Raw genomic sequence first — 27,213 nt, 5'->3', positions numbered from 1 at the left:
TGCACATAACTACGGCTCACTGTAGTAAGACAGCTTGGGACCCTATTCTGGGCCAGACCAGTATCTGACTTGGGGCTCTGGCAGGTCTACTCTCTGGGCCTCACTTTTCCCACCTATTTGATCGCTCTTTACCCAGATGACATGGCTCTCAAGTTTTAAGAATCTAAAATGTTTTTTCAGTCATCTGAAACTAAGTAAATATTCATGCAATTTTATGTTTTTACAGCTTTCTACAGTTTATAAACACTTTTTAGATGGATTATCTAATCTATCCAACAACCCTGCTCTTGAACTAACAGCCTCGCTTTACAGAGTGGGAAAAAGTGACTCAGAAAGCTTAAGTGACTAGTCAAGTCACACTGCAGGTAGGTGTCAGGACCAGGATCTAGATTCCAGCTCTAGTCCACTGGGCTTTCCCCTTCACCTGAGGTGCAAGAGAGGAGGGTGCTGCCTAAGAAGGTGCCAGGGTATTACAAGGGAAAGTAGAGGGAAAGCAAGCACATCCATATAAATCAGGAAGAGTCAACAACACAATAGGCAGGTAACTGGAAAGGAAACACAAGTGACTCTTAACCATGAGAGAAAGTCTGCAAATTAAAACTTCAAAGAAACACCAGATTAACAAAGATAAAAAAAAGTTAATACCATGCTGTGTTCCTGAACAAGCATTCCCTATTCATTTCTGTGGGAATGCAAAACTGATGTAATCTCATGAAGGGGAATGTGGTAACATTCATCAAAATTTTAAATGCATACACCTAGGACTTCCTCGGCAGTTCAGTGATTAAGACTCTGAACTTCCACTGCAGGGGGCACTGGTTCGACCCCTAGTCAGGGAACTAAGATCCCACAGGCTGCAAGGTGCGGCCTTGCAAAATAAATAACAGAGGTAAAAATAATAATAAAAAATGCATACACCCTTTAACTGGGCAAATCCATTTGGCAGTATTTATCTTAACATATCCATTCACAAGTGTAAAATGACGCTCATACAAAAATATTCACTACAGACTAGTAGGAGCGCTAAATTAGGAATAACCAAAATGTCCAATCGAAAACTGGTTAAGCAAACTACAGTCAACATAAAAAGTGAAGTAGACCTTTCTTTATACACTGATAAGAAATTATCTTTTAAGACATAATATTAAGTGGAAAAAAAGCAACCCACAGGCAATAATCTTAGCTTGCTACCATTTGTGCAAAAAATAGAGGCAGAAGTTTGACCGTATATATGCCACACAGTTTTCCTCTGGAAGAACATTTTAGAAATTGGTAGCAGGGTTGCTGTGGGGACAGGAGCACGAGAATGGGAGAGAGGACTTCCCTTTGTAACTTTTACAATTTTTATCAAGGAGGATCACATATTAAGTTTTCAAAATAAATACAAAAGCAAGTCTATTGTTTCTTTCCCATTGAACGATGCTCTATGTTGAAACCAGTATGAAAATTAACTTGCTAGGTGGCTGGATCTTCCCAGGACCTGCTCCACATGACCCCCACCCAATTTCTTCCCCTTGGGTCAGCTCCAATTGAAGCCTCAATCACAAGGTGGATCAGTGAACACTTTAAATGGTCTGGCTGAGTCAAGAATTCTAAATCGGGAAATCTGGGTTTAAATACCTTCTCTACCAGCACGGGTACTTAACTTGCTCTGTACATACTAACAAATATATATAAAAAGATTTGATATAATATGTGTGTGGGGGAAAAAATGTATGTGTGGAATAAAAGCCAAATCTCTGGGATGATTAAATTCTGGGAGATAATGGTGATGGGTCATGTGAAACACTTGGAGGTGATCAGATACTGTCCAAACTTGATATGGTCTGAGTTAAAACAATAGCATAACTGTGGTGGGTGCAGGCTGGTGAAGTAATAACACTGCCTTACATCTGTTTATGATACAATGTGCAATTAGCTTTGAAATCCATGATGCGTGCATTCTCAAGGCAATGCAGGGGTTGATTCCATGTTATGAAGAAGGACAGAGGTCACATGGTGGGCAACATTTAAACCAGGACTTCAGTCAAAGTTATCTGTTTCTCAAGGCCATGGGCAGAAATCAGTCCATAAAGGACTGGAAGGCGGAAGTGTGCCCAAGGAGGGAAGTTTGGCTGGTGGTAGAACAAGCCAAGAAATAAAAAAGGACTGCCTTTGACTGGTTGTTCCTGGTTGTGAGATTATTTGTTTCCTTTTGGCCTATTTGTACTCTCTTAAATTTCAATAATAAATTAAGAGTTGATACTTTTACAACAAGAAAATACAATGTACATAAAAATAAAACAGAGAGTGACATATTCAGTTAAAAGGCATTTAAACACAATCAAGATGCTAAGAGTGGTTGTTTCTTGAGGGTAAGAGATTACAGGATGGGGGTGGCCTCTCACTTTCTCTGGCAAGTTAGCTCCTACCACTGGAATTTTTTTTTAATGTTTTTAAATTTTTATTAAAAACATTTTAGTATTTTGAATATTAATTTAAAAACATATATATTTGTTGAAAAAAACAACAAAGATATTTAAAAAAAACTTAAGGCAATAAGTTATTTCTCCAAAACACTTGGGGATTAATGGTGAATTATGGAAAAAAACGCTGATTCTGGGAAAGGTTGAGGACAAGAAAAGGGGGCGACAGAAGATGAGATGGTTGGATGGCATCACCAACTCAATGGGTTTGAGCAAACTCAGGGAGATAGTGAAGGACAAGAAAGCCTGGTGTGCTGTAGTCCACGGGGTTGCACAGAGGCAGACACAACTTAGTAACTGAACAGCAACAAAATGGACCAAGTAGACAAATGTCTGAGTTACAGTGATATCAGATGTTTGTTTCAAATACCATTATCGTTAGCTTCCTTTATTACCCAGCAAACCTGATTTTTAACTAACTTGCTCTGGAAGGCTCAGAGCAGAGCTTCCCCTGGATGCAGGCGAATGCTGTCTCCCGGGCTAAAGCGGGGCCAGGCTGCCTGCGTGTACCCACTGGGCGCACGTGGACCTGCCCATCAGTCCCTCTGTCACCTAATCTCCCTGCTGCAAGATCTGGCAGCTGGTGTGGGCCAGAGAGAGCTGGGTAGCTCTGGTGTTGAATTGCCTGTTGGCCACATGGTACGGTAAGTGCGGTCGCTCTTTTTCCACTTGCTGTGAGCTTTCTTTAAATAATTGCAGACCTCGTGGCTGAGCCAGCAGGAGCTGCATGTGAAAGACTCCATGGGCCAGGGCCCACGAGTGGCCTCAGAGAGCACCCACAGCCAAGTCTGCAGTACCCTCGGGGTATCTCAGAGTTCACTAACACCTTCCCTCCCTTCTTAAAAAAAATTTTTTTTAACTAAAACAGAGAGGAAAGCTGAAAGGCAGTTTTACAGATAAAAGAATGATTCCAGATAGATAACATAGCGCTGTGGGGGAGGGGGGGAGGAAGAAATCAATTTTAGATATAATCTATCAATAGGATTCTGAATAATTTGCTCCTTTAAAAAAATCTGGCCCGAAGTTCCTGATTTTCACCTCATCTTTCCACCCTCATGAGTGTCTTATCCAAGTGTTCCGTGATTCACCGGGGAGATTGGAAATCAGGGACTCTCTTGCCTGGAGTTCCTCCTCCGCCTTCTTCTCTTTACAAACCCACACATTTAAGGCACATGATCCTATGACAAACTTCTTCCAACTTGCAGTTCAAAGACAAGTCGGCACCCGTCACCAGCAAAGGAACCACAACCTGGGGAGCTGAGGGCCTGACCCTGGCTTTGCCCCCTGGATGGAAGGAAATCACATGCCCATCTGAGATGTGATGGTCCCCCAGCTCCGTCTGCCTCTGGTATCCAAACTTCTCCCTCTTATCTAGCACCCGGCAGTTCTGCCCCAAACAAAACTTACAAAAGCAAGAGAGCCTCCATGACAGAAAAAGGATAAGTCACAGCATGGTAGAGATGGGGAAACTCAAGCCCAGAGAGGAGGTGAGACTTGTCCAGGGTTACCCAGTGGAAAGGGATGGGCAGGACCCGAATCCAGGCCTGCCTCCAGACCCTAAGAACTATGTTCTCACCATGGTACTCTTAGCTCTCTCATCTCCAGGACAGCTACAGAATCCTCTAAACAAGATTTTTCTCTTCCCTAACTCAAAGAAGAGTTGCTGGAAATTATACTTTTCTGGGGGAGTTGCAACTATTGCAAAATCACACAGTGGATTTTGGAGTTGCTGTTGCAACTCCATAAAGACTGAGGATCATTGCCCCAAGGAGAATTCAAGATAATCTTGGGAATTCAGTCTAGACAAGGCACAGACGTGAATGGCTGAGGGCCCCTTTCCAAAGCCATGCCTTCTTGACCAGGCAGAACTTGGGGGCCACAAATGCCATATTCTTCTCAAATTAAGAGGGTAAGACATTGACCTTATTGGGTAAGACATTTCAATATCCCTGGGTCTCAGGTTCTTCATCTGTAAAATGAAAATGGAAATTGTCATGAGGTTATAAAATACTATGAGAACTTCCCAGTAATATGCTAAAAGGGATAATAGTAGAAGTGAGATGAGTAATAGTAATAATAATTATGGCAATAATTATCACTCTCATCATTAAATTTATTAACGGCTTCTTCTGTAAAGCTACTAGCCTCCTCCCTGTCCATCAAGTAGTCAGTGGCTGTGTGGGGCTGGCCCCATCATGATGGAGATTACTGCCTCATTGGGCAAAAGGACCTTGGTCAGTTCTGCAGGTGAGAAGCTGTGCTCCAGCCTTGTGCCTCCACTCACACCTAGGGCTGCATAGACCACAGGGTGATAGCACTCATTCCATCCTGCCTGTGAGGCTGGGGGGAAATCGAGTCAACCCCCACTCCCAAAACCTCCCCACTCCTTCAGAGCAGCCTCCTGCTAGTTCCTATGGGTGGAAATCTTGGTGCTCCTACTTGTGATTCTTCTAGACACTTAGCTCATCCTGCATGTTCTTCCCCCTCACAGGAGTCATCCAGCCAGCTCAAAGCCTCCACCGATGGGGAAGGAGTCCATGTCCCCCTGCAGTCACTCACTGCTCATTCACCAGCCACAGGACATGCTGCGCCTTATGACACGATGGCCTCTCTCTAGGATGCCCTCCCCCACTGGTCAGCTAGCTCTCTCCTCAGTCCTCTTTCTGCTACATGAGCTGCCTGGACACTCCCTCTGTAATGGCCACCCTCCACAGCCATCTGCGGATCTGTTCTTCCCAGGATGGGAAGCAGGGCTTGTTCAAACCTGCAATTGTAGCTTCCTACACAGAGGAAGTGAATGCCACACAGATAGAGAAAGGAAAAGGTACCAACTGATAATCAACGGTTCTGTAACTCATGGGGTCTACCGGTTTTTGCCATCCATCTGTCATCAAACCAACCAGTCACTGATTGCCACTGTTACGGAGAAGAACCACCTCCACATACCACACTAAATTCTTCAGACACTATATCGTTGCAACCACTCATTGATATACTTACCATCATCCCATTTCACAGCTGAGGAAACTGAGGCCCGGGCAGATTAAGTAACATGCCCTAAGCCACTCAGCTGCTAAATGACAGATTCTGGACTCAGACCCCGATTTAGAGCTCCAGTCTTAACCACTGTTCTACTCTGCCTTCCACCGCCCCTCACAATCCAGACCCCAGGCCGAGTCCATTACTGGAACCAACTGACACCTCTCCTCCTCTGGTTGTCCCACAACTGGATCCTTGAAAATTTACTATGAGGTCACCTGAGCAAATAAGAGATGTGGGTTTGATCCCCAAGTCAGGAAGATCCCCTGGAAGAGGGCATGGCAACCCACTCCAGTATTCTTGCCTGGATTATCCCTTGGACAGAGGAGCCTGGCAGGCTACAGTCCATGGGGCTGCAAAAAGTTGGACATGACTGACATGACTTAGCATGCATGAACTTGAGCAAAAGAGGACTTCTCATTCTGGTGTAGATTCTACATTCCCCTCCTTCCTCTCATGCTTTTGACCTAATTCTCTAGCCCAGGGGTCCCCAACCTCCAAGATCTAATGCCTGATGATCTGAGGTGGAACCAATGTAATAATAATAGAAATAAAGTATACAATAAACGTAATGTGCTTGAATCATCCTGATACAGTTATCCCCCTTCCCACTGGTCCATGGAAAAACTGTCTTTCATGAAACCAGTCCCTGGTGCCAAAAAGTTTGGGGACCACTGCTCTCGCCCACTCTGCTCTCCCTACACTCCAATCCTCTAAACTGGGCCCATTTTGTCTCTAGGGAAACAAGCTTCTAGGAAAGTGGCGCTAGGGCTAAAGAACCCATCTACCAGTGCAGGAGATGTAAGTGAGGCAGGTTTCATCCCTCGGTTGGGAAGATCCCCTGGAGGAGGGCATGGCAACCCACTCTGGTATTCTTGCCTGGAGAATCTCATGCACAGAGGAGCCTGGCGGGCTACAGTCTATAGGGCCACAGAGTCAGACACCACTAAAGCAACTTAGCACACACGCACAAGACACCATCATTGTCCTCTAGGCTCACCTGCTGCACTGACTGGTCTGAGACCACCTCCAGAGGAGGGAGACAGCCACACTCCTGCAGGGGCTGGTCTACAAAGTACATGCCAGGCAGCCACTCCCTTGGCCACCAGGACGAAGGGCAAGTGCTGGAGGCCTGGGTGTTGCTGGACAGGTGCCCGTGGTGACACCCACAAGAGAGGGTGGTGCTGTTGCCCAACCCAAGGAAGAAAGTGGCATGAGGTCACCGGAGCACTGGGGCATGACTCGTCAGCGGCAGGGTGCTATTGGAACCCCAGGTGCCTGTGTGTGTCTTGGGCAGCAGAGAAGCTAGTCCCCCAGCCCACACTCACCCTCTGAGCCCCAGGCCCCTCATCTGAAGTTTGGGGCTCTATGTCCTGGGGTTGTTGGGAGAGTTAAGTGAACTCAGCACTAAAGCCAGTACAGATTAAAGGCTCAACACAATTCATTCATTCAGGAAACATTCAATGAACAACAACCGTGGATCAGGCCTGAGGCTAGCTTCTGGGCGTGCAGTGGGAACCAGATGGGCAATATCCAGTCCTGATGGGGCAACAGGCACTCAACGGGGTGAAAAGTAATAAACAAGAAAGTACCTGGGATGGTTAAAGACCTTGAAGAAAAGAGAGCATGGCACTGCAACAGAAAGTGGGCAGAACAGGAAGACCAGGGAAGGCTTCTCTGAGGAGGCGATGTCTCAGCAGATCTGCAGGAGGCGAGGGAGCCTGGGAAGAGTGTTCCTGACAGAGGCACAGCATATGCAAAGGCCTCACCACATAGCTGGAAGATTACTCCTATTATCACTGGTGCCAAACCCTGTCTTCTCCATAGAAGCAACACATAGAGCTGGGAGGACAACTAACGGCCTCAGGAGAACTGGCTTCCAGCTCTACACCATCAGAGGGCCTCGTAGGACAACCTGCACCAGCCTGTAGATGGGTCTTTAAGGGTCTGTAAGCAGCCTAGCTTCCCTCGAGCTCCCTCCTTTCTCGTTCTTCCAACCCACACCCTTTGCAGTCATCATGATCCCCACCTCCTGAGTTGCCCCAGAAATGTGTGTGTGTGTGTGCGTGTGTGTGGCCGAGGCTCTAGTGGGACAGACAGAGAGATAAAGACAAATATCTGATTCACTGCAGGATCATATCAGATCACCCTGTGGCTCCACCTGCCCCTCTGTAAAATGGGAAAGCTGCTCAGGTGGTGCTAGCAGTGAAAGAACCTGTTTGCCAGTGCAGGAGACACAAGAGACGTGGGTTCGATCTCTGAGTCAGGAATATCCCTGGAGGAGAATGGCAACCCACTCCAGTGTTCTTGCCTGGAGAATCCCCAAGGAGAGAGGAGCCTAGTGGGCTACAGTTCACAAGGTCGAAGAGAGTGGGACCCAACTGAAGTGAATCAGCATACACATAGGCTCTCCTCTTGCTATAACATGAGATTAACGTGAAGGTCAAGCAGAAATGCCAGATAAGGGAGCCACCCTGCTTTACACAGGCATCATAAAGGGGCCTTCTATCTGCTTCTGGGTCATCTGTATCCTGTGCTCTGGACTAACGCTAGAAGGACAGAGAAGGGAGGAGACAAGAGAGTTCATTCCAGACACTCTACAAATAGTATCTGCTTGTTTAGGACCAAAGAAGGGTGTCTATGACAGGGAGCTTTCGAAAAACACAGACACTTAAGGGGTTGCTCTCAAAGATCCTCATTCAATAAGTCTGGGATGGCCTCAGACGTATAATTATTATTTTTTTTTAAACTACACTGATGATTCTGATATGCAGTCACGGCTGAGAACTACTGATTAGTTCTACCAACTCTGGCAGGTAGGAGCTATTATTATTCCCATTTGGGAGCTGGCAAACAGGAGCAGAGTGGCTAACTCCTTGGGTCATACAGCTAATAGCCATAAAGCTAAGATTTAAAACAGACGGTCAGCTTTCTTTCATCACGAGGCTACAGTTTCTTGAAGCCAGTCAGTATGTGACACGGGCCCTTTCTATTATTCCCTGCAGCCTTGGAAATCCAAAAGACAACCTCTCACGTGACAAGACTGCCTCAGCTTTCAAAGAAACTTTTACAGCTAGACAGACTCCTTCATCAGCCATTATCAAGAAATAATGTGTGCTCACAATAAGCTTCATTTATAGACAACTTTGGAATTTTCCCTCCTCTTGATAGACCGCCTGTTTTAGATAGTGACACCAAAATACATTTCACTTTCTTGCTTTCTTGAACAGAGACCACTGATCAGAATATACCTTTCCTTGGGGATGATACACTGTCTCTATGAGGCATTAGCTTTGTACTTTTGCACAGTAATGTTTTCAGAATAAGGGGGCTGCTTGCTCAGGCCCCAGTGGCTTTCAGTGCTGAATCCACGTGTTTCTGCCACGCACCCTGCACCCCACGCTTGTGTGGACACACTAACAGAACTGACTTGCTGCTTCTAATGTCCTGAGGCTTGGACAGGACTGCCAAGCCTGTAAGAACTGTGTGTAAAAAAGGAGTGAATTGGCCCTAGGCGGGAAGGGTGAGGGGTGATCTTCTATGGAAGAGACTGAGTCTCCAGGCGATTCTGAGCAAGGAATGATGGATCTGGCTTGGAGCTAATCCTCTTGGGCTAAAGAGTACAGTCCTGGGTTCCTGAATGATCCCTTTACCTCTCTGAATTCCCTCTCTACTTTCTTCCTCCAGAGTGGAGGCCAGACCCAATGGAATAGCAGCTGGGCAATGGACATGAGGCCTGGTGTAAGGTGTTGCTTTTGGTCTCCCTGGAAGACATAGCGACATTTGACCAAATCCCTCCCTGTAGATTCTGGAAGCTCTGAGCCCCTCCCCAGTCGGGCCAGAGCAACAGACTGGATTCCTAACCCCATGTTTTAACATTCCACAAAGACCTGCCCGCTAGAGGTGTGTTCTGATAGGGGGTTCTGGAGGCTCCAAAAGATGTTTGTCCTTTGATTCCTTTGTGTGCAAGGCTTATCTTGGAGACAAGGGCAGTGGGTTCCTTGTGGAAACTAGCACAATCCTCCTAAACTCCCCTCACCCACATCCTAGCTCCACACACAGAGAAGGGGCTTCTGTGGCCAGGCAAATGGCTGGTGACATTCCTGAAAGATCAAATGGCATTTGTTCATTCATTTAGTAATTCAACAAGTATTTATTGGGGGCCTACAGTATACCAGCCGCTGTCAAGGCATTGGGAGATCTGATGTTGAACCAGCTTGACAAGATCCCTTTCCTTAGGGAGCTCTGGTCCTGACTGGTCAGAGAAGAGAGAACATAAAGAATAAACACATAAAAGTTATCACGGGCTGGGACCAGAGTTCTGCATTTAACAAGGCTCCAGGGAAGGTCCAGAATAAATAGGTCTCCTCCCCATACAAATCTTCCCCCAAAGCAAACTCTCCTCTGCGCCCCACCGTACCCGCATCTCGGCTATAGGGACGCCACTCTGAGGCCCCTGCACTGTCTCCTCCACATCCACTCACTTCCAGTGAGCACCCCCCAGCTGAGGCCAAGTTTAGACGCCCCCATCCCGCTGTCCATCACCCCCATTCCAGTCCTTGCTATATGCTCAGCCAGACTGGTCACACTGCAGTGGGCAAGACCATGAGCTCTGAAGCCACGCAGACCTAGGCTCAAATCCCAGCCTTTCCACTGTCTGTCTGGGTGATAGGGCGCAAGTCACTGAACATCTGGTAGCTTTAGTTTTCTGGTTTGTCATAGCACCGACCTCTCCAAGTAGCTGAGAATCCTTTACCTGACAATGTACCTGAAGGTCCTATCTTAGTACCTGGCACATATTAAGTGATCATGAAATGTTAGCTACTTTCTATGCTTACTGTTATTAATAACAATACTAACAAAATCCTTTGCTGATGCCTCACCAGGACATTCAAAACCATAGCCAGTTTCCCCACGTGCTTTGTTTTGGAGGGGCTAAAGGGCAGATATAAACTAATCAGGGTGACAGAATACAAAATGAAGATAGGAGATGCAAATTCTGTCATAGACTATAGGATCACAGAGCAAAGGGGGAGCAATTCTCAGAGGGGGATTTAGGGGAGGCAGCCCTTGAGGCCTTGAAGGATGCTGCTGGAGTTGGGGAGGGGCAACAGATACCTCATGGTAGGGGTCCTAGGGGTTGCCAGGCATAGGGAAGGAACTGCAAAACAATATTAGCACCATAAACTGGAAGTCAGCCTCAGTTTACCCAATTGCGAAGTTGGGTAAACCCCACTTCATGGGGTTCCTCTGAAATTAAATGCTCTTCTTGAAAGGGTTAGCAGTTTTTAACTGTTCTCATCGTCATCACTGTTCAAGGATATGGTTGAAGAGGAGGGCAGTCTAGGAACACCAGGATTCATGTTAAAAATAATATATTGTTCTGCTCTGTGGCAATGGGTACAGTGCTGCATGGTCAACAGTAGTGGAATAATAGATGGACAGATAGATGGATAAATGGATAAGCATTTGAGGTCTTGGATGCTGTACTAAGGAGCTTGCTTCTGCAGGTCACGGAGGATGAGCCTGCAGATGTTTTGAGCAGGGGTTCCTGGGGTCTGGGGTCACTAGCAGCATGGAGGCTGGGTCATCCTCAGTGCCAAAGAACCAGGGCAGGGCCCTCCCCAATGTCCTGGGTACCACACTTCTCTGAGAAGAGCCTGAGACCAGAAATAAGGTTCAAGCAGCCACGTTGCCAAGGCTGTTTGCCATGGCAACATCAGGGAGCCACTCGTGGGCTGGCTGCTGCAACTGCTCAGGGCCTGGTTTCTAACGTCTCCTCACTCTCCCTCTGCTAAATGACTCTGTTCTGCCAGGCAAGCACAAGGAAAGAACACGGCAGCAGAGCTGCCGGGGAGCATCCATCTCAGCCAAGCAGGGCTCGCCCGGCTGAGTTCCCAGACAGTGGGGCCCAGACAGTTGAGTCCCTGCTATGCAGAGCCAGCTCTGGCCAAGCAGACAGCAGCCAGGCTGGGTGATATGAAGGCATTCCCTAGTCTGCTCCTTGTCTGCTTCTTCACCTCAAGGTAAGGGCATTGAGGAAGATGGTCTCTAAGGCACTCCCAACTCCCTTAAAGCTCAAGTCTACCTTGGTGTATTTACATAATTACCACTGTCATCTTCACAGTGGCTTACTACATGTCAGGTGGGTGCTTACTATACGTCAGGCAATGTGGCAGGCACATTTCTCTCCTGCAGTTATCTTAAGAACATACTATAATTATCCCCAGTTTTGCATGAGGTAACTGGAGTCAGAGAGGTTAAGACCCTTGGTGAAGGTCACACAGCTAGTAAATGGTAGAATACAAATTTAAACCCTTGGCAGTTAAACTCTAAAGCCCAGAGCTCATAATCACGGATATTTCTTCTCCTCTCTTTAAGTAGCATCTAACTGGATTTGCTTTTCGAAAAGTCAGCATGGGAACACTTGGCTAAGGCTAGAGGGGATTCCTCTCTAGTCCCCCCAGAACGACAGGGTGAAGGAAATCATAATACTAGAAACCTCAGGGCTAAGACAGGATCAAGGACCAAGAGTTCAGTGGGAAGATAAATAGCAAGGTCTGAATTATATTTGTCTGTTTTTTAACAATGGCTCCTATATACTAAGCATTTCTAAACACTTTACAGGCATCATCTCAAACAGCCTTTTGTACAACCCCTTGAAAAAGTAAAAGTGTTAGTTGCTCAGTCCTGTCTGTCTCTTTGTAACCCCATGGACTAGCCTGTCAGGCTCCTTTGTCCATGGGATTCTCCAAGCAAAGAATACTGAAGTGGGTAGCCATTTCCTTCTTTAGGCGATCTTCCCAACACAGCGACCAAACCCGGGTCTCCTGCATTGCAGGCGGATTCTTTACCATCTGAGCCACCAGGGAAGCCCGAGTGCAAATGTTAGTCACTCAGTCATGTGTGCGACCCCATGGACTGCAGCCCGTCAGGCTCCTCTGTCCAAGGAATTCTTCAGGCAAGAATACTGGAGTGGGTTGCCATTCCCTTCCCCAGAAAACCCCTTAAGTATGTGCTACTATCAGTCCTATTTCCTAGATAAAAGTGCTAAGGCACACACACACAAAAAACTCTTATGCCAAAGGCCACAGGGCTCGCCCCAAGCAGGGTACAATCCTAGGATTCAAAGCCCTCTCAGCCACAGAAACAAATAATTAGAGCAAACCTTTGTTTTCTTCCCTAAAAGAGCAGTAATTACAGGCCTTTGGGGATAATTGATAAAAGACTTTGCCCTTGACTTGTAAAAGTCTCTCTGGTCCCCTACTCTAGACCTGGGGCCCAGGTGGAAACTCAGGCTCTGCCTTAAAGGAAGGGCAGGGCAGGAGCCCTGGAGTCTTGCTGCCAGGAGCCTAGCTAGCTATGTGCCTTCAGGCCAGCTTCCTCCTCTCAGCTCTGTCTCCCAACCCTGTTTCCCTCAGGGAATGGTCCTGAGCGCCTAATGAGAAAACTCAAGGTCAACTGCATGTTAAAAAGCAGAAACATTACTCTGCCAACAAAGATCTGTAGAGCCAAAGCTATGGTGTTTCCCATAGTCACGTATGGATGTGAGAGTTGGACCATAAAGAGGGCTGAATGCTGAAGAATTGATGCTTTTGAACTGCAGTGTTGGAGGAGACTCTTGAGAATCCCCTGGACTACAAGGAGATCAAACCAGTCAACCCTAAAGGAAATCAATCCTTAATATTCAATGGAAGGACTGATGCTGGAGTTCCGATACTTTGGTCACCTGATGCTAAGAGCCGACTCGTTGGAAAAGACCCTGATGCTGGGAAAGATTGAACACAAGAGAAGGGGATGACAGAGGATGAGATGGTTGGATGGCATCACTGACTCAGCAGACATGATTTGAGCAAGCTCTGGGAGTTGGTGACAGACAGGGAAGCCTGGCGTGCTGCAGTCCATGGGGGTCGCAGAGTCAGACACGATTGAGCGACTGAAAAACAAAGGTCAACTGCAAGAGGAATGGGTGAACTCACTGGGGTTTAGGCACAGTGAAGGCTGGAAGAACTTGCAGCCTGTTCCAGGAGTTGGTGATATGCACCCCAGGACTCTACAGCCACCACAAAGCCTGGCCACCTCGGGCAGCAGAGTCTCTCCTCGAACCATCACCCTGTCCCTCCCCCAGAGCCAAGACCCACCCTCCCCTCAAGTTCTGATACCAGAAAAGAACTAGTTAGGGAGTAGGAGACCTGGGCATCATCCAACAAGGTGGCTTCTCCTTCTCTGCCCAGGGCCCCTTCTCCTGGGATGGTAGGGGTCGATTTGATGTGCTCCAAGGTCCCTCCCAAGTCGAGAAAGTAAAGTCATTTAGTCATATCCAACTCTTTTGCAACCCCATGGACTGTAGCCTACCATGCTCCTCTGTCTGTGGGATTTTCCAGGCAACAGTACTGGAGTGGATTGCCATTTCCTTCTCCAGGGGATCTTCCCAACCCAGGGATCGATCCCGGGTCTCCCGCATTGTAGACAGATGCTTTACTGTCTGAGCCACCAGCAGCTGCTCAAGAACCCATGTTCAAATCCCAGGTTAGACACTCACTAGCTCCAAGACCCTGCATTACTGCTTTAGCCTCTCTGTGCTTCAAGTTCATCACTTACAAAATGGGGAAAACAGAAGCAACCTCACACTGGAAGAAACCATTGCAACAGTATTCAAAAGTCTCTTCACAGATGCACACTGAACAGCCACAGATGACATGTGGTCTGTGAGTGGACGAACAAGAGTGGCCGCTTGTCAAAAATGGCCAAAGCCGGGTGACAGTGGCATAGATATTCTCGATTCCCTTCCTGCCACTGGCTTTGGCTGTGTATGGTCACTATTTTCCATCATAAAATGTTTTAAAATACAAAGTTCTTTGCAGAGAACCTAACACCTAGTCATATAAAACATTGTTCTGCTCAAAACTTTGCCTACCTAATGGGTAAACACAAAACCAGACCAGGAGAAAAATATGTTTTCTTGTCCTTTCTAAGCTGTCATTTTATTTATAGGGATAAAGCACACAGGCACAACTTTCTCGGGCTGTCCAGTGGTTCAGACTTCGCACTTCCATTGCAGGGGACATGAGTTTGATCCCTGGTCAGGGAACTGAGATCCTGCATGCTGCACAGAAAATAAAACGAAGCACTAGCAGATAGTAAGCGGCACCCTCCATGTCAGCAGAACAGTGTGCTTCACAGGCTTTCCAGAGTGGTCAAGTGTGAGCAGGCGCTTGAAACACAGGTAGCCTATGAATATATTAAAATGCTGGGGATGAATGTCTGGAGAGGAACTTTCAGGTCATTCCAAAAGATTTTTCAATCTGCCTCGTCTGATGAACCTGTGCTCTGAAAAGGTTCATAGTCTAGCTCATTTATTCACCCAGAGAGGATTCTGAATGGCTACTGTATTCCAGGCATTTGTCTATTCATTGTGGGAAAAAAATGTTTAACAAAGTGAAGAAAAATCCTTGCCCTCATGGAGCTTAACAATCTGGAGTGATTTCCTAAACAATGAGACGTATGTTACAAGAGATGCATCTATCACCGAGTGCTTCTATGCCATGCATTCTGTTAGGTGCTTTAAATCCATATGTCCTTTGATTTTCATTGACTCCATAGTGAAACAGCTTTATCAGGGAGGTACTATTATCATTATCTGTACACCTGAGGAAACGGAAATTCGGAGAAGTCACGTGACATACTAAAGGTCTCACTTCTGGTAAATCACAGAACCAGGACTCAAACCCAGGCAGGCTGACTTCAGAATGCTCTCTGCTACACATGGGATGGAGCAGTGGTACCTGGATGTGAGAGGTCACTAAAATGATAGCATGGGAGCTGAGTTTCGTGCAGGATGAATAATGCAAATAGCAGAAATTCCAACAGAAGACAGAAAATAGCTGCATGAGCCAATACCTCCTGGAAGATTCATGACATAGCCTGGGGCAGGCCAGGATCCCAAAGAGAAAGCAGACAGCTTAGGATAAAGTCAGGGGCCTAACTCTTCAGCCTCAAGTACCTGAAGGCCCTTGCGCATGAAGTTAAACTTTAGGTTTGCATTTAAGAGTACTTGGTGGCTCAGACAGTGAAGAATTACCTGCAATGCAGACCTGGGTTCAGTCCCTGAGTTGGGAAGATCCCTTGGAGGAGAGCATGGCAACCCACTCCAGTATTCTTGCCTGAAGAATCCCCACAGACAGAGGAGCCTGGCGGGCTACAGTCCGTGGGGTCGCAAAGAGTCGGAGACGACTGATCAACTAAGCACTGCAAGCAGCCATGCATGATGTGTGAGCAACAGGGTGGCATCAGACATGTGCTCTAGGAGGACTGGTCTGCCGCTGGGGCTGAGGACAAAGTCTGGTGTGATAGTAAATACAGGAACCCAGTTGTGAATGGACAAGGACCCAGACTGGAAGTCAGGGAGAGTAACAGGAAGGTCAATCCAGTTCAATTGATTCCTCATCAGCTGAGTGTCCACAGGATGTAACTGAGGCATTCAACTATGTTGGAGAGGGAGAGACAGTAAACAACCCTGCTCATTCTCTTCTAAATGACTTTATTTGGGTTCCCTCCATCCTTATCACAAGAATTGTGCTTCCCTTTCTTACAGAGAAAAGTTTGCATGGGCAGGAGTTAATTCTATCTTCTATCCTTGATCTTGCCCTTCTAAAGTGTTTCAGAGACAGAAGGATTCCAAGTTTTGTGCACAACAGATGCTCATTTTACGTACATTCTATTATTTTCCAATCCTGAGAGTTAGGGCCTAGTACCCCCATTTCACAGAGACCTAGAGAAGTAGTTCTGCCTTCTCTCTTGACAATTTGCCTTCATTTGCTCAAGATGCTGGAAGACGATGAAGAGAAAGAAAGTAGTCCCTGTCTTCATGGAACTTGAAATCAAGAGGTCTGGGGACCTTGCCCACTGATCCTGCCATTTCCACTTATTCCAAGGTAATGCAGGTAGATCATCTTCAGCAAGTCAATGAGTTTTCTGAAACTGTAAATGCCTCAGCTGTAAAATGGGAATAATGACATAATTGTTGGGAGAAATATCAATAACCTCAGCTATGCAGATGACACCACCCTTATGGCAGAAAGTGAAGAGGAACTAAAAAGCCTCTTGATGAAAGTGAAAGAGGAGAGTGAAAAAGTTGGCTTCAAGCTCGATATTCAGAAAATGAAGATCATGGCATCTGGTCCCATCACTTCATGGGAAATAGATGGCGAAACAGTGGAAATAGTGACAGACTTTATTTTTGGGGGGCTCCAAAATCACTGTAGATGGTGATTGCAGCCATGAATTTAAAAGACGCTTACTCCTTGGAAGAAAAGTTATGACCAACCTAGATAGCATATTCAAAAGCAGAGACATTACTTTGCCAACTAAGCTCTGTCTAGTCAAGGCTATGGTTTTTCCTGTGGTCATGTATGGATGTGAGAGGTGGACTGTGAAGAAAGCTGAGCACTGAAGAATTGATGCTTTTGAAGTGTGGTGTTGGAGAAGACTCTTGAGAGTCCCTTGGACTGCAAGGAGATCCAACCAGTCCATTCTGAAGGAGATCAGCCCTGGGATTTCTTTGGAAGGAATGATGCTAAAGCTGAAACTCCAGTACTTTGGCCACCTCATGCGAAGAGTTGACTCATTGGAAAAGACTCTGATGCTGGGAGGGATTTTGGGGCAGGAGGAGAAGGGGACAACAGAGGATGAGATGGCTGGATGGCATCACTGACTCGATGGCCGTGAGTCTGAGTGAACTCCGGGAGTTGGTGATGGACAGGGAGGCCTGGCGTGCTGTGATTCATGGGGTCACAAAGAGTCGGACACAACTGAGCAACTGAACTGAACTGATACTTTGTAGAATCTTTATGAGAATGAAATGTAATAATGCAAACAGAAGGCTCAGCAGAGCACACAGCACATAGAGGATGCTCAATAAATGGCATTGATGATGATGATAATGCAGGAGGAGATAGCTGTTAATACTGCAATGCTCATGTTAGGGACTCGCTTCCCAGCATAAGCCCCCATTTGCAAGGCTTCTTCTGACTCAAACCAGTATTCCTTCTATTGTTCCAGAGACAGAAGGAAAAGGGTGACTCACATCCTGGCAATGATGAAGCTTCTGGCTAGCCTGCAGCAGCTGGGGAGAGGAAGGCCCTAGGGTGAAGGGGAAACATAAACCCCCAGGGCCCAGTTGCTGGCCCATTGCCTTTCCTGGGTTCCATAAGCATCCTGATCATTAGCACCAGCCAGGAAGCCCCAGTGAAAGTGAACCCTGGGTCTCTGGTAAACAGGGCCAGCAATGTGTCCCCTTCTGCGCTCAGGTGAAAAAGTTTTTTAAGTCTCCTGGGTCTCACACAGATGAAGAGTGGGTAAAGGCACCCAGCAAAGGTTACACTTCAACCTGCCCCATAGATGGCCAGAACTTTGACTTGGAAAAGAAGTTAGCCCTGGTTTCAGGGGCTGTGGAGGCAACAGCATTCCAGACCAAGCAAGTCAACAGTAGTCAAGCCATTTTTTCCAGTTCTCCGTGTGGCAGGTACTCCTTCGGGTGTTCAGATCCAGTTTTAGAACAACGAGGAAACAGCATACCAACTGAAAAACAGGCCAATTTCACTAACACGACATTTCACAGAACAGACCATAAATGGCCCATAATCATTTGGGGAAAAGTTTCAGCAGCACAAGTCATCAAAGAAATGCACATTAAACCAATAAGGTGACAAAATTTATTGATGAATAGACTGGTAAAAATGAAAAACAATTAAAATGCCAAGAGTTTTCTGAGTATGGGGAACTGGGCATTCCCATACAATGCTAGTGTGCAAATTAGCACAGTCTTTCTAGAAGGCAATCCAGAAATGTGTTTACCAGATGCCTGCATAGTTCCTTTGACAGAGTAATTCATTTCTAGGAATTTAAATGAAGAAAAGAAGACATAGGCAGAGATATTCATTTCAGCATGGCTTACAAGAGCTATATATATATATATATATATATAAACTACTTACATGACTAACAACAAAGGATTGATTAAATACCTTTTGGTTCAACCCTCAATATTACATAACCATTAAGATATTAAGATACTAGGTAGAATACTTGCTGATGTGGAAAGTATATTGTTTGGAGGACAAAAAAACCATGTTGGAACGGTGTGATTCCAAGATACAATTACTATACAAAGAATGATTCCATTTTTGTATAAAAATATAATCCATAGGAATCAATAGGAAAGAATAAGTCAGAAAACACATATAAAAATTAATGGTGGTTATGTTTGGGTAAGATTTCATATTTTCTTTTCTTTTTTTCTTTATGCTTGCCAGTATTTCCTAACAATTCTATTATTAAATATTTTTAAATGATAAGGGGTTGGACTTGATGATTTATAAAGATCCTGCCATCTCTGACAGTTTGCACATCTATGATTGATGTCCCAAGTGTCTTCAAACAACCCATATTTAGTATGGGCTTACTATGTGGTCTCTGGAGCCTAAGTCACTGCCCACAGCTGCAGCCCTCTGCATTCCTCTCTCCCCATACTCGGCCCAGCTGTTCCCCCAACCAGCCTGAGAGTGTCCCTTGTCTGTTTTCTGTGCCTAGCCAAGAGCTAAGCAAAGGAGCTCAGCACAGTGACAGGTGACCAGGGGCACAAAGACATGAAAGGCACAACTCCAGTTCCAGAATCTTATTGGGCCACAGGACTCTCACACAAAATGCTTGGTTGTATAACACAGACTAAGACAACCAGAGGCTGGAGAAAGCAGGGCAAGCTGGGCTAGAGAGGCCTGCTAGAGGAGAGGGCCACGCAGGGATGGTGGGTGAGGGCACTACAGGCAGGGCCCGAAACAAGGAGAAGCCCACACAGAGTCCTTTGCAACACATGCCCCAAACCTTTCCAAGAAACTTTCACAAGCCTTAATCTGTTGAATTTCTGAACTTTGACCTGAATGGGTATAAGTCTCCACAACAGAAATCCTCCCTCTATCTAACCCTGGATTAGCTGCCAAAGACAAGTCTTTGGGATAAAGCCGATAAATTACCTTTCTACTCACTCTCCCCACCCCTTCCAAAGGGGGAGACAGTGAAGGGGAGGGCCAGGGAGGGTCTGGGGGGAGGAGAGGAAGTTACAGGAAGGACCAGACATTTCACATGCAAATAGTGCTCACCCCCAACCACCGGGCCTTGGGCTTCTCTTGCCGGCACCACCAGCCCCATTTGACAGATGGGAGAAAGGAGGCTGAAGGGTTAAAATGGCTTGCTCCGGGGTCACCCAGCCAGAGAGTGGGGAAGGCGACTCCACTCAGGCCTTCTGACTCCAAGTCCAGTGCTATTTCGAGGTAACACACAGGACCTGGAGTCAGGAGCCCTGGGTGGCTCTGTCACCCACTGGCTGCGTGGTCCTGTACCAGCCGTCCAGCCCTCTCAGCCTCGATCCCCAACTGTAAAATGAGGAGGCCCGCGAAGACCCGCCCAGGTCCTCTTCCGGCTGGCTCTCAGAGCCTTCTAGGGGCGGCGGCAAAGCTCCCCCTATCAATTACACTTCCCAAGTTGGGACGACAGAGATCACCCGAAGGGCCTCAGCCCATCACGTGGTTACATAAAAAAAGCAAAACGTCCCAGATTAACTTCCACTGCACTGCTTCTGCTGATACACGATTACCCAAATTTCTAGTTTCCTTAGGTGAAATTTGCCTGCTGGGTAGGCACTCTGGACGGCTAAAAGGGCAAATGAGAGCCGAAGAACACTGAAGATGGTGTTGAAACCTTGGGTCGGGTCCAAAGTGGACGAGTTCTTCCTTTGGGTCTCTGGACGAGTCTCTGGCTATTTCAGGCCTCTTACATCCGCGTCTTAGTAGAGGGGTTTGGAGACACCCCCGGACAAGCGAGAGGGCCGAGGGCAGAACTTTCCTAGCAGCAACTCTGCCCGCTCTGTATCCAGTCCCCCCGGCCCCATACTGTCGGCTAGAGGGCTGGGGGCTAGAGGGCTGTGGGCGCGGTGGTGGTGCCGAGGCTGGGATCGGCCTTCGGAGCAGACAGGGGCCCGGGGCAAGTGCCGGCGCCCCGTGATTGCCGCTGGAGCTCCGCTGCAGTTTCGTCAGAGGTAAAGGTACGCGCCCGGTGCGCGCGGCGTGTGCACACCAATACACACTACCGCGCACAGACCACTCATCACACTTTTCCCCGGGCCTGGAGAAGCGCGATCATACGCCACTAGCCCCTGCGGCCCCTGCCCGGAACCCACCCAAACGATCCCGCCACCGACCACGAGGCCCCGCGGCTCCCTGACGCATGGACGTCCGCAGCGATCAGGGACCGGCCTTCTTCTACGCGTGGCGGGCTTCCTCTCGGCGACACCCCGCCACGCCGCACGGTTCCAGCAGCCAGCGGGACTCGCCACCCAGAGTCCCCCAGAGCTGAACGTCTCGGCTGTTGCGTCCCCTCCAAGTCGCATCTCACGGCAAGGAGTCAGCTAGCAAGCCTCTCCCCGCCCACCCGGTCCCATGACAGCTGCTGCCGCCCAAAGACAGGCAGATATAACAAGAAGCAAAGTTTCCCTCTCTCCCCTCCCACATCCCGCCCCCTCCCCCTCCCTTCCAGTGTTATGCAAAACAAGCCGGCACCGGCGCTCAGACTCCAGGTACCAAACCAGCCCTAGCAAGCCGCGCCCGGTAGAACCCAGCAGCCCCTCTGCCTCCCGCGTGCATCCGCATCCGGGGTCTCATTCGCGGCTCGGCTTCACCCTCAGCCTCCCCGCTACCCGTGCCGGGGTGGCCGTAGAAAAAACCCTAACTATGGGGCCAAACTTTATGCTTGCAACAGGCAAGGGGTGGGGAAAACTGGGGAACGGGTAGGGGGCGCGCACTCCCTGTGCGGGCATTTTCCCGGCTGTTTATCCCAGCAGCAACCCCCCTCCGCCCCCGTTTCCAAGTAACCAGCTTCCTCGCCCCTCCCGGCCCAACGGAGCACCCTCTCCTGTCACGCGCGTGTCGCCAGTGGGTCTCCCAGGCGCAGCCTGAGCCGGGTTCGCCGCCTCGCCTGCCCTTCCCCCAGCATCGCCGAGCGCGCACCAGGGGCCGCGCGCTGCAGGGGGACCCAGGCGCCCCCAGACAGTCCTCCGGCCCCATCCTGCCGGGCTTTCGCCCCCGGGGGCTCCACCAGGTAGCGAAACCAGGAAGGTGCTATCCCCGCCCGCATGTCCACGTGCCCTGCAGACCCCTATGCCTTCAGCGGGAATTGGCAGAAAACTCCGCGCTGCGGGAGCTTTTGGAGAGCCTCAGGGGGGCTAGCTGTAGAAGACCGGGTACCCAGGACCGGAGGATCAGGGGACTCCGGGGACCGGGACAGGCGCCTGCGCCGGGGCCACAAGTCCACGTGAAAGTACGGCAGCAAGTGCCGGGAGCCTGAGGGCGCGCCTTCTGCACCCAGACTCAGCATGAGGGTCCCCAACACCTGACGCGGCTCAGCCTCTTCAAGGAAGCACCGAACCCCCCAGCTCAGCGGGCGGGGTAGGGGGGTGGGGGTGGGCCGGACTCCAAGCAACCGAGGCTAGACCCTCCCCAGAGGCCGTAGCGACCGCAACGGTCCGGCATGCGTGGTGGAGGGACCTCCAGCTACCTGTCCCCAGAAAGAAGTGCATCGCAGGGTGCATGGAAGGGGGCTCTGCAGTCTGGAACCCCCGATCCCCTCAATGCGCCCACCGCTGTCTCCCGGCCTCCGCAGCTGCGGCGGCAGCCCCCGCAGCTCAGCGGCCCTGGCTCCCCGGCCGTGGCCCCTGCTGATCTTACCTGCGTGTCCGCGAGATAGTTGAGGAAGAAGGAGGAGAGCTCCTCGTCCAGCAGCGAGCCGCAGTCGTTCCCCGCCATCTTCCAGCCGCGGCTGCAGCGTGCGGCGGAGTCAGCGCCGAGCCGGCGGGGGGGAGGGAGGGAGCGAGCGAGTGAGGGAGGCGGGAGGAGGGAGGGCGGCAGGCGGGAGGAGGGAGGGCGGAGCTCAGGCCCCCGCTGCCGCAGGGCCGCTGGCTGCGGGGGCGGGGCCGCAGGGCGCCAGCGCAAGCCGGGGGTCGCACCCCCACTTTCCTGCGCAATGTGTGGCGCCGGGATCCTCGCCCGCGGCCCCCGGCCCGGGAGGCGAGCGCCCGCAGCCGGGTGACGGTACTCAGCCAGCAGCCCGATGCCTGCGCAGCAATGCAGGCAGCCCACTGCTCCTGCCGACCGAATCACGTTGCGTTAGCGCTGGGCGGGTCCTTACGAGACAACCTGCTTCGGCACAGCTGGGGAAACTGAGGCCTCAGAAGGCAGAGAACCTCGTTTGAAGCCACGATGTAGTTTAATACAGGAAAACAAAGCCCAGGTCTGACTGCCCTGGAGGCTTGAGTGTCTCGCTGGGCTGCAGCCAGAGAGGGAGGGATACCATAGGTCAAAGGTGGAGAAATCAAGGGAGGCTCCTCGGAGGGGGAAGCTTTTTTTTAAAAAATCTTTTCTTTGGAAGATGCGTTGACCCATATTCTTAGCCATCTCTCTCTGGCTTCCTTCACTATGTACTTCGTCCCCGAAAACTTTAACTCCTTTTCTGACCATGGCCACAGTGCCTTGAAGTGGCCAGCTGCCTGCTGGGCCCCTGGCCTCCCCATTTCTTGGGTAAGCCATCCAACTACTGAATACTGTTCCCTGCCCACGGACATGCACCAAGTAAACCACATCTTTACTGTATCCCTCCCTGCTGCGCCTCAGACTGTCAACTCCCTCTCCTGCCACTTCCATCATTCCCTGCTGCCTTAGCTCTGCAGACCTTTAAAACACTGGTAACAGTTGCCGTTTTACCCTAGTTACAGTGAAGATTTGATCTTCAGACCTCTTCCTTCTAGACTTTAAAGACCCATGAAAGCAGGGCCTGAGTTTGCTTTTGCACATACTGTCTCCAGTGCCAGGCACATAGTAGGTTCTTAGTAATGTGTTAACTAAAAATCCCAGAGGATTTAGATCTCCCATTACCATCACCACACATTTCATAGATAAGAAAACGGCCTAAGGTCAAGGGTATGCATGGAGTGAGTGCCAGGGCCAGATCCAGAGCCCCCAGGCCTGCTGATGCCAGCCTTGAACTTTCATCATCATACCCTGCTGTTTGCCAGCCGGGAGGTGAGGGCACAGCCTGGTAAAGGCAGAAAGGCGGGAAGATTTCAACCAATTGCTCCTGCCGCCTGCTCTCCTCCCACCCCAAGCTAGCAAGGCCTGCCCCACCCTGCCCACCCTACTTGGCTCCCTCCCAGCCGGAGGAGAAAAGGAGAGTACAGGGAGAGTCCCCAGCACACCTGCTCAGACTTGAACACCAGGGCAGGAGCTTCCTTCTCCAGTCTGAGGTTCCCAGAACCAGAGGGCGTGATTTCACTCTCTGGGCTTTAGTTCAGGGCACTTTTAAGGAACAATGGATCCCAAGAGAAAGCCTACATGGAGCTTTGGAGCTCTAGCCTGGGAGTCAGCAGTCCCAGGCTCTGGTCCAGCCCATTACATCTCACTCCAATATTGGGCAACGCAGGGAGTTAAGAGTGTGGGCCCTCTAGTCAGAGTGCCTGGTTTCAAGCACCTGCAAGTCATTTATTCTCAGGCTTTGGTTTTCTCATCTACACAAACGGGGACCATAGAGTCACTTACTTAAGAGGGGTGTTATGATGATCGAGAAGCTAACATATGCAAAGTGTTTGGTATAGTCCCTGACTTCATGGGAGAAGTGCTAACCTCTCTAGTCCTTTGTTTCCTCATCTGTAAAAATGGGGGTGAAATATATTTCCCCCGAAGCCCTGGCCAATGTTATTTTCCTCTCTTCCAGAGCTTATATGCTGCTGGCTACCTTGAACTCCAATAGGTCTGAATTTGAATCCTGGTGCTCACTAGCTTTGTGCTAGTTTACTTAACCTCTCTAAGCCTGTTTCCACCAGGTAGGGATCTTAAGAAGACTGAACGGAACAATGCATGTAAAATTAATTGCTTGGTTCTGTAGCCTGCAAAGAGGAAGTGCTGATTCTCACACTCATCATCATCACCACGGTCACCGGTGTCATCACCTTCAGCACTAAAGATGTGCTCTCCTGAGGCCATGCTTTTTTGCTGCTGCCTGTAGACATCAGAGCCAGAGCCTCCCAGGTCGCTGTTTCCAAGAAGCGTCCCTCCCAGATCCAGTCTCACCTCTGATTGGTGTTATGCCCCTTATCCCCCAGAGGCCATTCTTTGAGGGTCCCCAAGACTAGCCATTGCCAGCCTTGGCCTGGCAGAGCTGCAGTGCCAGACAGGGCCTCCCAGGGAAGCCCTCAACAGCACCACCCAAAAGCTTTTGTCTTTAATTGCCCAGCTACAGGGCCTTTCTCACTAATTCCTGTGTCCTCAGAATGGGCTACTCGTTGGCAAGAGACTCAGATGAGAAGGCACCTGACCTGAGATATCTAACTTCTTTTACAAAAACATCTTATCCCAAGGATTCCTTTATTAAAGGCCACTCAATAGATCCTCAACCTCTTCACATTCTCTGATCCATAAAAGCCCTCAAGAAACCTAAAGGGCTATATAATCTGCAATCACCGTCCCCTCTCTGAGGCTGTTTCCATCCCTGTAGAAAACAAAAGAGTTGAGCTAAATCGACCTCTACTGAACCCTGTAGCCCAGATATTATGGGTGTTTATAGGTACCAGCCCAAACTTAACAGTTTCTTCTGCGCATGTGCCAGACAACTGAGCTTATTATCATCTCAGATTGACTTCAACACCCTGAGTATTTGGCAGTGTGATATTCATTTTATGACTGAGGAAACAAATGCTTAAAAGGGGTTGAAATGATTAGTCCAAGACCAAGCAGTTAGAGACACAGCTGAGATCTGAAACCAGATCTGTGCACGGTGTAAACCCCAGACTCCAGTCATGACAGATACCTGGTCCCTGTCACCAGAGATTAAAATTCAATAGGTCGACAGTGGGCCCAGGAATCTGCATTTAATAGGCTCCCCTAAATGACTGTGCTGCAGGAAACTACCCATCAGTCAATAGATATTTGATGAGCACCCACTATGTGCCAGCTGGGATTATGTGAACCATGGATAAATCAGTGAACACAACAGCTGCCACCCCTGCCCACATTCTATTCAGAACGATTGCTTAGTAAATTTTTGCTGGTGAATGGGGGAGGGGACATGAGTCTTGATCATCACTGAAGTTTCCTGCCAGCCGCCCACAACTTGGTGATTCTCTGACCCAGGCCAGGGAGTCTGACACACCTGTTTCCCACCTATTTCTCCAGTCCCAGGAGGCAGGGATTCAAGCCAAGAGGAACTAAGAAGTCACCCAGGTTGTATTGTTAATTTAGAGAGCTGGCTCCGTCTCCTATTGAATTGTAGAACTTGAGAACTGTGGAGTGTATGTTACCCATAGGCTTCACTGCACACGTAGCAGAACGTGGCCGAAGCTACACACCCCTTCGGGACAGAGCCGGGGCAGAAGCCGGGGCTCCAGGTTGGACGCATCGTGATCAGGTATCTTCACAGGACAGACTTCTCCTCATGGTTGCGCCTGTGGAAGAAACCACCCAGCTGTGTCAGCTGAGGGTCTCAGAACTGGGGACTAGAGCTTTCAGTGCTTGAAATTCTATCATGGGACTTCCCTGGTCATCCAGCAGTTATGACTCCATACTTCCACTGCAGGGGGCGCAGGTTTGGGGAGGTTCCATATGCCACACAGTGGAGTCAGAATAAAAAAAGTAAGTCCAGCATAAGCAAAGCATTTCTTTATGTTGCCCTCTTCTCCCTGTAGGGCCAACTTATAAACTCAGCAGGACATTTAGGGGATACTTAGCAGATCACAGTCTCTTTTACACACTACAGATGATGAAAAGGGTTCCCAAGTCAGCGGGTGGGGGGCACCAAACAGCTGTGGAGTCACCTATGACCTCTTCCCAGTTTTGCAAGTGCAGGTTTTCACCCACTCGCCTCTGCCTTGTTAATGACTGTGCACAAAGCATGGGGATAATGAAGCGGGGTAGGAATAGAAACACCTTTTTCTTCATCTGTCCACAGAGCAAAATGATCCTAGACAGGTGGGACAGGTATAATGGTCTCTCATTATACCCATTTGATAGATGGAGAAACAAAGGTCCAGTGATATGAATTATTCTGTTTTTTTTACAGAGATGTAAATTCTACCAGGTTATTTTATATGTATAATACATAATTAGATGTATAAAATACATATATGTGTGTATTATGTATATAATACAGCAACATTTAAAGAGTTACCTGAATTAAAGGGCAACATTTAAATTTAGTATCTCTAGCAAATAAGGCAAGCAGATGGTAAGAATGCCTGAGTACCTATTGTTTGTGAATATCTTTATACTCTATCACTTTGGGACCTTTTTAAGGATCAACCTGTCTGTCCTACCTGACCTAGAATTTTGTGTGGATCAAGTTAACTTACAAAGGACTTTGAACTTCACATTCATTATCCTGCTGCTGCTGCTGCTAAGTCGCTTCAGTCGTGTCCAACTCTGTGCGACCCCATAGATGGCAGCCCACCAGGCTCCCCCATCCCTGGGATTCTCCAGGCAAGAAAAGTGGAGTGGGTTGCCATTTTCTTCTCCAATGCATAAAAATGAAAAGTGAAAGTGAAGTCGTTCAGTTGTGTCTGACTCTTCACGACCCCATGGATTGCAGCCTACCAGGCTCCTCCATCCATGGGATTTTC

The 27,213-nt window shown here is 48.7% G+C and overlaps 1 protein-coding gene across 4 annotated transcripts in view; it reads right to left on the bottom strand.

The window, feature by feature from the left end:
• Window positions 1-22,661, bottom strand: part of PPARGC1B (PPARG coactivator 1 beta) — a 116,214-nt gene extending 93,553 nt beyond the window's left edge. For 2 of the 4 annotated variants that reach the window (XR_011257343.1, XM_069592409.1), the window contains exon 1: window positions 22,280-22,388. Coding sequence is in view for 2 of the 4 variants with exons in the window: in XM_069592409.1 (XP_069448510.1) it covers window positions 22,280-22,357 (78 nt within the window). In the remaining 2 variants the exon portion in view is untranslated. Of the gene's footprint in view, window positions 1-22,279 lie in introns of all 4 variants that reach the window. The other 2 variants (XR_011257344.1, XM_069592410.1) reach the window with 2 other exon arrangements.
• Between the last annotated feature and the right edge of the window lie 4,552 nt (window positions 22,662-27,213).

Source organism: Ovis canadensis, chromosome 5 (genome assembly GCF_042477335.2).
Source record: "Ovis canadensis isolate MfBH-ARS-UI-01 breed Bighorn chromosome 5, ARS-UI_OviCan_v2, whole genome shotgun sequence".
Taxonomy (NCBI): domain Eukaryota; kingdom Metazoa; phylum Chordata; class Mammalia; order Artiodactyla; family Bovidae; genus Ovis; species Ovis canadensis.
This window is presented reverse-complemented; position numbering and strand designations above follow the sequence as displayed.